The sequence below is a fragment of the Halictus rubicundus genome, chromosome 1 (genome assembly GCF_050948215.1).
Source record: "Halictus rubicundus isolate RS-2024b chromosome 1, iyHalRubi1_principal, whole genome shotgun sequence".
Classification (NCBI taxonomy): Eukaryota; Metazoa; Arthropoda; class Insecta; order Hymenoptera; family Halictidae; genus Halictus; species Halictus rubicundus.
Window position 1 is genome coordinate 29,747,264 of NC_135149.1, and position 11,389 is coordinate 29,758,652.

Here is an 11,389-nt window from a genome sequence, read left to right on the forward strand (position 1 = left end):
GAATAGCGTTAACGGAGCCGAGCGAATTTTCGCAACCAGCTCTCTCGGCGCGAGCGGAGAGAAATTGTCGATTTCACGAAAATTTATTGTTACGCTTCCTTTTACAGGCGGCATAGACGGCAAGTTTCGACACTTCGAGCAGGACGCCGAGTACAAGCTGCAGCTGAACCTGAATCAAGGCCTGAAATTCCCCTTGACTAACGGAAGCCTCTACGGACGGTTGCACAACCATCAGAACAGAGGCGAGTAGACCAGTCCCCGCCTCTCCATTCATTCGTCTAATCGTTTTTGTCTCGTCGGAATGCGCTGAAACGCATCCTAATTGAGGAAATCATTTTAGTGCTCGATCATCTGCCGTTAGATCCGCGAGCCGCTTTATTATCGGACGAATCTGAAACGTCGTGCCTCGATCAACAGTATTTATTCTTAACTATTTTTCTCACCCGTTTCGCATTCTTTAAACGGCTGTTTTATCGGATCGAGATCTTTTTTACTGTCCGCTTGAAAATCGTTTAATTTCTCTCGCGATTTTCCGCTTCCCGTATTTATTTTATCATCTATCGAATTTACGGGCAATCTGCGGAATTTCTTTTCAACGATTTCCTGTGGTTTATACTTTCGTAACCGGTACTTTATGAGGAAGATACTTTTTCTTATTGTCCACTTAGAAATCAATTCTTTTTTCTTACCACTTTCTTATCAATAGAATTTCGTTTCTTGTCGATTTTTCTTCGAACAGCTAATTCATGGGAATAAATATTCTTTATTTTTACCTGTTTAAAAATCGTTCTCATTTTATCTGAAAGTTTGCTTTTCTACGTTCACACTACCAGCAGAATTTATGGATTCCTCGAAACAATAGCTTGGAACAATGAAATAAGGGGTTTTATTGGAAAAAATAATAGACGGAAATTTTTTGTTCTAATCATTTGAACAACTTCCTCTTCTATACTTGTTTTACCACTAGAATTTAATTCTTTGTAGCTTTTACATTTTTTTGGGACAATTAACTTGAAGAAGAGCGATGTCTTTTTTATTTTTCTTTGAAAATTATTTCCAACTTTGTAGCAGTTTTCTAGCGTCCAATCACCGTAATTATTTTCATTACACGTCTCCAAGATACCTTTACGATCCGTCGAACAAATTACGGTTTTCCCGATCCCCATAATTTCCCAACTAAATTGCCAGGAATCTCGAGTTTTGGATTCGGAACGAGTGATTTGTCCATCGAAAAAGAAATCCTCGATATAAAATGTATTGCTTCACGCATACTTACCTCTTGTGCAACAAAGCCGGAGCGCGATCGCTGGAACTGTTTATTAGCATAATGCCAGTGCATCCACCGCAAACATATTCCCCCGGCAAATTCTACACAATTCCCCTCTAATTTTTCCCGAATGAGGGATATTTCATTCTGACTCTCCGTCCCGGTACTTTCCATTTTATACAGGCTCGCCATTTAGAAACACTTACACCATTAATCCTGGGCCGATTCGCCAATCGATATTTGCAGAGGCGTGAATGCACATCTCCATCGAACAATGTTGTTGCAACATCGTTCGTCCCGGGGACTCGTAAAGTTTAACGCCGACGCCATTCGTTTCGATAACTGTCGGCAACGCTTTACAATATTTTATTCAAACGGTGCCACCGTGGAAAACTGTTTTTCCCATATTACCGAATGCATTTTTGCAAATCGATCTCCACTTCTGTCACGGAAAATTCCTCTTTAGAGATTAGGCAGATTAAATGTTCGATTCATTCGAGAAAATCAATTTTTAATTTTGTTTTGTTCAGAAGATACAGATTATTGTGAATGACGAGCATAAAAATTCTACGAAATTGAAATCATTTATTTAGTGAAGCAGAAATTGAGGAACACTGTTTTACGCTTCCTTTAATTATTTTTTGAAAATCATATGAATAATCCAGTAGAAGAAATTAATGAAATAAACTGTTGTGCTCAGAAAATACAGATTAACGCTCCGATTATTGTAATTGACAAGCATACAAATTCTACAGAATTAAAATAATTTATTTAGTGAAGCAAAGATTGAGGAATACTGTTTTACGCTTCCATTAATTACTTTTTGCAGATTATATAAATAATCCGGTAGACGAAATTAATTCAGTACATTATTGTGTTCAGAAAATACAGATTAACGCTCCGATTATTGTAATTGACAAGCATAAAAATTCTACAGAATTGAAATAATTTATTTAGTGAAGCAGAAATTGAGGAACACTGTTTTACGCTTCCATTAATTATTTCTTGAAAATCATATGAATAATCCGGTAGAAGGAATTAATTAAGTACACTGTTGTCTCCAGAAGATACAAATTAACGCTGTGGTTATTGTAATTGACAAGCAGAAAAATTTTAAAAAATTGAAATAATTTATTTAGTGAAGCAGAAATTGAGGAACACTGTTTTACGCCTCCATTAATAATTTTTGCAATTTATACAAATAATCCGTTAGAAAAAATTAATTCAGTACACTGTTGTGTTCAGAAGATACAGATTAACCCTCTGGTTATTATAATTGAGAAACATAAAAATTCTACACAGTATAAATAATTTATTTAAATGAGCCAGAGATTGAAAGTCGATGTCAGTGCAGTCTGTGCATCCCAAAAATAAATTGCTACGTCTTTTAACAATTTTAAAAAGGTATTGAACATTTTTCTTAGGAAGCAGGAAAGACTGTAAACAATAGTCAGGACAGTGAGAAGGATTGTTCGTCATTGGATTAGGGAATGTGTACAGATTGCGAGGAATGCAGTTCGCGATGTTTATGGAAGGACGTTGAGAAGCGTTATCGGACGCGGAACCTTGCAGGATGTTATTTTCAAGGACACGATGTAATGGTCCCGATCGAGGATACGGCGATACACACTGCGGGACGTGACCGGGGATATCGATTTTCCGGTTGAACGGTGGCCCATTATTTAAGACGTGTTCGAGTTCTCGAAGAAACTCCGTCGAGGATTATCGTCCTAAGAAATTCCTCGAGCGTGTTAAAGCGGGTCGCGTGAGCCTCGCGATCAAAAATTCAGAGCGTGTTCGCCAATCGGGTGTAGCTCCGTCAGGGAACTATGCGATTTCTTGTAAACAACATCGTGGATCACCCACGAAACACTGTTATCACCGTGTCATTCCTAGACGGTAATATTATCTGCGAAACGACTCCACGTTTCACGTAACAAAGTCGGATCAATTTTATTCTATCATTATTTAATCCTCTCGATAATCTCAGGAGCATTTAATATCGAATTAGGGATTAAAAGTTGTTCCACTGTAAATAAAATATTGTGTTCGGTGGCAAATATAAATATGTTCCAATTTTAACGATTTAGTGTAGTTCATTGTAAATGCAGATAACTGATTAAACAGAATCAGACTTGTCATTAGTAATTTTATAATCGACTGATCGCAGTCTACTTTTTTAAGAAATTGGAACATGATATTGAAAGCATCGACATAATAGAACGGATTTGACTACAGAGTAGAATAATAGAAGATAGAGTTGAACAATGCGGCAACAGTAAATTAAAATAAATAGACCAGCACATAAAAATAGTAATCTTGAATCGAATGGAACAGTGAAACTGAAACGAATCAAAAACAATAGAACCAAAACAGAATAAAATGGGCAGAACAGAAAATAAAATAATAGAAGAGGTTTAAGTACAGAATAAAATAACAAAAATGAAATAGAGTTGAACAACACACCAACAATAAATTAAAATTAATAAACTAGCACATACGATGCTAAATCGAATGAAACAGTAAAATAGAATCGAGTCTGAAAAATTAATAGACACACAACAGAATAAAATGGGCAATAAACGAACAGGAGAGTTGAACAACGTACCAACAATAAATTAAAATTAATCGACTAGCACATACGATGATAAATTGAATGAAACAGTAAAGCAGATTCGAGTCAGAAAAATTAATAGAGTCACAACAGAATAAAATGGGCAATAAATGAACGCAAAATAAAATAATAGAACAGGTTTCAGTACAGAATGAAATAACAAAAAGAAATAGGGTTAAACAACACACCAACAATAAATTAAAATTAATAGACCAGAACATAGAATCTTAAATTCAATGAAACAGTAAAACAGAATCGAGTCAGAAGAATTAATAGACTCACAACGGAATAAAATGGGTCATAAACGAACAGGAGAGTTGAAAAACATACCAGCAATAAATTAAAATTAATAGACTAGCACATACGGTGATAAATTGAATGAAACAGTAAAACAGAATCGAGTCAGCAAAATTAATAGAGTCACAACAGAATAAAATGGGCAATAAATGAACGCAAAATGAAATAAAAGAACGCATTTAAATACAGTATAAAATAACAAAAAAGAAATAGAGCTGAAAAACACTCCAACAATAAATTAAAATGAATAAACTAACACATACGATGTTAAATTCAATGAAACAGTAAAACAGAATCGAGTCAGAAAAATTAATAGACACACAACAGAATAAAATGGGCAATAAACGAACAGGAGAGTTGAACAAGATACCAACAATAAATTACAATTAATAGACTAGCACATACTGAATAAAAATAGAATAGAGTCAGAAAAATTAATAGAATCGCAACAGAATAAAATAGAATCACAACGCGATAAACGAACAGAGTATAAAATAGACTAGGAGGCGTACAAAACAAATGCAAGATATGACCTAAGGTGTACGCCTACATAAATGATCGGGGCTCGTCAACGATCGTCCGAAGTCATGAAACGTGGCCGGTGATCGCCGGAGAAAGTACCGGGCAGCCCCGTTAAAGGTTACCGTCGTAGGAATCAATTAAATCGATCTCCCTGGTCCATTAAGTCAATTAACTCGCCGCTCGATGCATCGTTCTAACCGAGACTCAATTTACAGGAAAGACTGGAACGATCACAATGGGCATCCAGCACTATCCACGGGCGCAGTCGATGAACGAGGACAGTAATTACGCCTCCCTGCCGGCGGAGCTTTCTTCGTTCACCAGTTCAACGTTCGAGCCTCGCCAGGACTTGAACACTATCGAACAACAATCGAAGAAGACGATCGCGAACGAACAATTGAACAAACGGCCGAGAACGACAGAGAGCTTCCAGGAGTTGACCGGTAATCGGTGGAAGATCGGCAGCACGGACGTTTTCGGACAGAAAATGGAGAACTTGGTCCAGCTGGACGAACCCTCCTGCCCGAAGAGGAAGTTCACCAAGAGTTTGGACGAGATTCGCGAGGAACCGCCTAGGAGGCACGCGAGGAGCGTGTTAGGATTGGAGAATTTGATTATGGGAGTGGACAATAATCTGCTGGAGCTGCCTCGGTACCCCAGAGTCGCTTTGAGGAGGAATCAGAGCTTCGACCATGCTAGATGCCAATCGTGAGCAGGAATTATGGAATTATTATTAACCCATTCATGTTCATACTCCTTGGAGGCACTTGGTAGTCTGGCTAAATTCACTGGGAGTGGTTTTCAATATTCTACACTTGTTTAAAGTCTTGAGATTGTTTTGGGTTTAATTATTGTAACAGAGATTTTATCACAGGGGATTGAATGGTGGAAATATGTCAAGCAGAAATGGGTTTAAAAATTAATTTAAAGCCCTGGAATTGTGTAACATAAAATGTCTCTTGATAATTTCCTAGAAAGACAAATTTTTGTTCACTGTGTGTCTGTATTTATTTAGAGATTGATGACAATAGCATTCATATTTAGCAGATTCTTTTTGAAACCTCCATTGTGAAAGCTTTATTAGTTTTATAGATTGTAAAAGCTTTTAGAGGAATCAATATTCTATACTTGTTTAAAGTCTTGAGATTGTTTTGTGTTTAATTATTGTATCAGAGATTTTATCTCAGGGGACTGAATGGTGGAAATTTGCTATGTCAAGTAGAAACGGGTTTAAAAATTAATTTAAAGCTCTGGAATTCTGTAACATAAAATATCTCTTGATAATTTCCTAAAGAGGAAAATTTTTGTTCACTGTGTGTCTGTATTTATTTAGAGATTGATGAAAATAGTATTTATATTCAGCAGATTCTTTTTGAAACCTCCATTGTGAAAGCTTTATTAGTTTTATAGATTGTAAGGCTTTTGGAGGATCAATATTCTATACTTGTTTAAAATCTTGAGATTGTTTTGGGTTTAATTATTGTATCAGAGATTTTATCTCAGGGGATTGAATGGTGGAAATATCTCAAGCAGAAATGGGTTTAAAAATTAATTTAAAGCCCTGGAATTCTGTAACATAAAATGTCTTTTGATAATTTCCTAGAAAGGAAAATTTTTGTTCACTGTGTGTCTATATTTATTTAGAGATTGATGACAATAGCATTCATATTTAGCAGATTCTTGTTGAAACCTCCATTGTGAAAGCTTTATTAGATTTATAGATTGTAAAAGCTTTTAGAGGATGACTGAAAACCAAAAACAATTTTATATGCTTCATTTTTATCAACTCCTCTTCAGATGTCTCCTTTATTTTCTTCTTTGATTTCCCATTAGTATTTCTAATTTCTTTGAACGATTAGTATAACTATACTCAGGTGAGTCCATTCTACAACTAACATGACACAGTATAAGCTAGTCCTAGTTGCCTAATCTTTTGAAAATAATTCAGAAATATGTCCACTGTCTGTATATTGGATATTTCATCAGACTGCATAAAAATGAAGTAACCCAGCTTACGTAAAAATAATTTTTAAAAATAATTACAAAGATCAGAATAGAAAATAATTTTCTCGAAAAATAGTCCGAAGCTTGACCCGAGGTTCTAGAATATTGTTCGCGTCAATTGTAGCCTAATCGTCTAACTGGTCACGTTTTTAGGTACCATCGACCATTTCTCGACTCGAGGACGTACGACTTGAAGAAGCAGGATCCGAAGAAGGAGCAGCAGAACGTCCAAAGGCAGGAGGCTCAGAACGAAGGCGACGGATACGAGACTTCCGATGACGAGAGCTGCGACCTTGAGAACGGCGATTTCGATACTATGAGCTCCTGCAGAAGCAGAAGCAGGAGCTGCTGTTCCGTCACCACAGTGGCGAACGATGATTTCGAATATTTTCAACGTAAGGGAACGAAGGTATCATTACGTACACATTTATATGTTGTTAATCATTACCGGACTGTGGATCTTCACGCTGATTCCCTTCTTCGGGAATTATTTTAGAAAAGTAGTGAAGACAAACTAGCATAAAATAAAATTGATACTAATTTTGATTAATGCGCGAAGCTCTACAGTCCATTGATTATGCACTTTAGCGAGGTTAGAAAATCGACAAACTCTTCATCGTGTAAATAATGCTTCGAAGTAACTAACAAGGGAGACTCAAACACTTTACCTTCTGCAAATGAACCCTTTGCACTCGGCGCTATTTTCAATCTATGAAACTAAATTTTCCTTCCGTCTTACAATATTTTCATTTTATTCATACGAAACCGATCCGACTTCTACATATATAATATTTAAATGTTTAGTAATCTATAAATTCAAATTTTGTAATATCTTTTGTAATTTCTTTGAAATAATGCCACAACAATTTCTAGTGGTGCTATCTAGCGCAAAGGGTTAATTTACACCTGCCAATCAGACTGAACCAACAAAATCAATTTTTCCTCACACCATCTCCCAACAAAACGATCCCAGAAAGAAACAAAAATCAACCTAAGTGCCCACGCTCTCCCAAGAAGGTCAAGAAAATTCCTCGGTATGATAGACAAGTGTCGAAGGTGTTAAACGCCTGCAATCCCCGAAGAGCGATCCCGATCCTCAAATCGCCTCGGCCAAGGTTCAAGTTTACCAGCTATCCCGCTGCTGAAGTTTCACTTCAGGTATCCCCGCCTCGCTCCTCTCCCCGAAGACCGCACCCGCACGCTTTTCGCACGTTCATCTCCGAGCAGCAACGGTGTGCCTAACAGCAGCGTATCTCCGCGGAAAGCATGAAGAGCGTAGAAATCGCTCGGCACTTTATCGGCCTTTCTTGGCGCTGTTTCGCAATAGCAGATCGTGAGAAAGCGGCGTTTTGCAGGTGGAGCTGCTGCCCTCGAAGAGAACCGGCGGCGAGGTAAAGGTCAACATGCGATCTTTCACGCCGAGGATCATCGAGCACGGCCCGGAGGAGGAGAGGAGGAGCAAACCGCCGGACACCAAGCCTAGCATACAGTCCTACCACCTCAAGAAGAAGAGGATCGGGCCCGGTTACTCCATGAACGACCTGGACAAGCTGTCGATCGACAGGCAGCTGCCCGACCTGTCCATCGACAGCCTGAAGAGCATCCTAACCAACTCCGGTGTCAGCTACCTGGACAATGGTGACCTCTGCAGACACGACATCGGAGGGTCGGCGCCTGACTTCAAGAAGATCTTCGTCACCGAGTTTATTTGAAGCCTGGGTCGCAATTTTTAGGGTTCATGACGATTGTAGAGGATTGGACAGGTTCTTGGAGAACCTGGGGAGGATGATCAAGGATACTGTAGCTTGAGAGAGTAGAGAATGCGTCCTGGATGATGATCAGAGCTAGATCAGAGTTGATGGAAAAATTATTCTGAACAGGATGCGCCCTAGATGATGATCAGAGATTGCTTAGAGCTGAAAGAAAAATTGTTCTGAAGAGGATGCGTCCTGAATTATGATCAAAACTAGGTCAGAGCTAGATCAGAGTTGATAAAACAATTATTCTGAAGAGGATGTGTCCTGAATGATGATCAGAGCTAGATCAGAGCTGATAGAAAAATTATTCTGAATTGAATGCGTCCTGGATGATGATCAGAGCTAGATCAGAGCTAAATCAGAGCTAGATCAGAGCTGATAGAAAAATTATTCTGAATTGAATGCGTCCTGGATGATGATCAGAGCTAGATCAGAGCCAGATCAGAGCTGATAGAAAAATTATTCTGAATTGAATTCGTCCTAGATGATGATCAGAGCTAGATCAGAATTGATAGAAAAATTATTCTGAATTGGATGCGTTCAAGATGATGATCAAAGATTGCTTAGAGCTGAAAGAAAAATTGTTCTGAAGAGGATGCGTCCTCAATGATGATCAGAGTTAGGTCAGAGCTAGATCAGAGCTGATATAAAAATTACTCTGAATTGGATGTGTCCTGAATAATGATCAGAGCTAGATCAGAGCTTATAGAAAAATTATTCTGAATTGAATGTGTCCTGAATGATGATTAGAGCTAGATCTCAGAGCTAGATCAGTGCTAGATCAGAACTGATATAAAAATTACTCTGAATTGGATATGTCCTAAATGATGATCAGAGCTGGATCAGATCTAGATCAGAGCTGATAGAAAAATTATTCTGAATTACATGTGTCCTGAATGATGATCAGAGCTAGATCAGAGCTGATAGAAAAATTATTCTGAATTGGATACGTCCTGGAAAATGATCAGAGATTGCTTAGAGCTGATAGAAAAATTGTTCTGTAGAGGATGCTGAAGAATGCTGAGGAATGCTGAAGGATGCTAGCTCGTTGATGAACAAGTAGTACTCTTCAGCATTGGAAGATAATGGAATGGAGCCTTGAATGATGATTTTAAGGAACGATAACAGAGACTGTACAAAGTGTTCATATACAATATTATAAGAAAGCTTCTGCTGTTCGGGTCTGTACAGAGTGCGACACTTAACTCTGCTACGTTGAACCAATCTTAAACTATTTGTTGTATGAAAAAGATGTTCAGACAGAAATTGTCGACAATCAAAAAAAGTTTAAGAGTACTATTTAATTTTTTACTATCTTCTCCTGTTATGAAGATATTGGGGCACCTTCGACTGCTCTGAATTCAATAGCAATTAAACGAGACTTATAAAAATTTTTAGTAAATTTTATGAACACAACAAGAACGTATCCAAAGCACATACCCAAGGAAATAAATTTTTTTAATAATTCCTCGTGCGTCTTTGCAATCTCGATAATCGTGAATTAAAAATATTCGACCCAGTGTTAAACGAGTTTGATCCTAGAATTTGGAATATTGTTGTATTCAAGGCGTTATATCACTCTGTACAGAAGAACCGAACGGGACGCTAGTTATATAATTAAGAGTTCTGTTTTTATACGACACGGTGAGCCTGTACAAAGTGTTCTTGTAAATGGAGGAAGCTTCGTTTTAGGAAAGTTAGGAAGAAATCGCAGTTCCTCGGATCTAGGGAATTATGTAACAGCCGCGCGGAAGTAGTAGTCGGATTCGAAAGTATGCGAACGCACCGGATCGGAGAAGTGACTAATTAAATCAATTGTCTGTTTCTGCGGTTTTTAATCGCCATGATCGTTATCGCCTCGTGTCAATGCGATGAAAGCTGAGATCCAGCTGCTGCGCTCTGCCCGAACAATGGCGTCCCCACGTTTTTTCATTGTTCGAACGCGGATGGTCATTTTCACGCGGAACTTCTGACTTCGCGCGAGAAATTAGTGTTGGAAAAGTGAATCGAGTTTAGGCGAGATGGACCGGGCTTTAATGGAACGAGGCGTTAGAAGAATGCGTCTGACCGTAAATCAGCGGTGCAATGAGTTACGAGGCGCATGATCGAAATGCTACCGGGCTGAATTACTATCAGCGCGGATCAGACCGACGGCTAAACAAGAATGCGAGCGGACGCGTGTAAAATATTTGTAAAATATACTCCCATTGTTTCCGCCGTACCGTTCCGCCAGTTCTGTTACATAAGAAAATCTTTTGTAAGCGTTTGCGCTCCCCACCCCCCACCCCCCTCTTCGGTATTGTATGGAGATCGTTTTGTATATACCTTGTATATTTGTATGGTAATATTTAATTCGGCAAATACATGTGTACGTGGCAACGCGTGTTCTGATATATCTCCTATTTTTCTCCAATCTCCCCGTCAGGATTTATCAATTTTTCGAGGTAATTCTGAATTTTCTTTCAAACAGAAATTAGCCTAAAGCTTTGATTTTCAGCTTTCATTCGAGTCCCCAAAAGTTAAAAAATTCTGACGCGTTCCAAAATTGATTCAAAGTGTTCCTGTTCAGAATCGTTTCAACCTTGAATCCCGAAGTTGCAAAGGTCTCACTAAAAATGTCATTCGTTAAGTTTACTCAAAAAATTCTTTATTTCTTACTATTTATCCTCCTAGACTAAAATATCTTCATAAATAATCCTCGAACCGCAGACGTCGTGCCAATATAGCTTCGAACGAACCACCCAACAGAAACTGGACCACCGAAACGAGAATACTGCGTCATCAGCTTCCGGGAAAAGGAACTCAAAACCGAACGAGGTAAATATCTTAAATGTCACGGTCAGGTGTAGTATCGTACGAACACTATGAACGCACGGAGCATAAATGGCCGAGCAATTGCAAAATGGTACGGGAGCTTCGGTGTCCCTG

At 38.3% G+C, this 11,389-nt stretch overlaps 1 protein-coding gene across 8 annotated transcripts in view; it reads left to right on the forward strand.

The window, feature by feature from the left end:
* The window catches only part of LOC143360705 (uncharacterized), a 55,374-nt gene extending 44,533 nt beyond the window's left edge, over positions 1 to 10,841 (forward strand). Inside the window, exons 5-9 of one of the 8 annotated variants that reach the window (XR_013083327.1) lie at positions 108 to 242; positions 4,916 to 5,408; positions 6,858 to 7,113; positions 8,060 to 9,084; positions 9,231 to 10,841. Coding sequence is in view for 2 of the 8 variants with exons in the window: in XM_076799808.1 (XP_076655923.1) it covers positions 108 to 242; positions 4,916 to 5,408; positions 6,858 to 7,113; positions 8,060 to 8,416 (1,241 nt within the window). In the remaining 6 variants the exon portion in view is untranslated. The other 7 variants (XR_013083329.1, XR_013083333.1, XR_013083334.1 and 4 more) reach the window with 7 other exon arrangements.
* Positions 10,842 to 11,389: the final 548 nt, after the last annotated feature.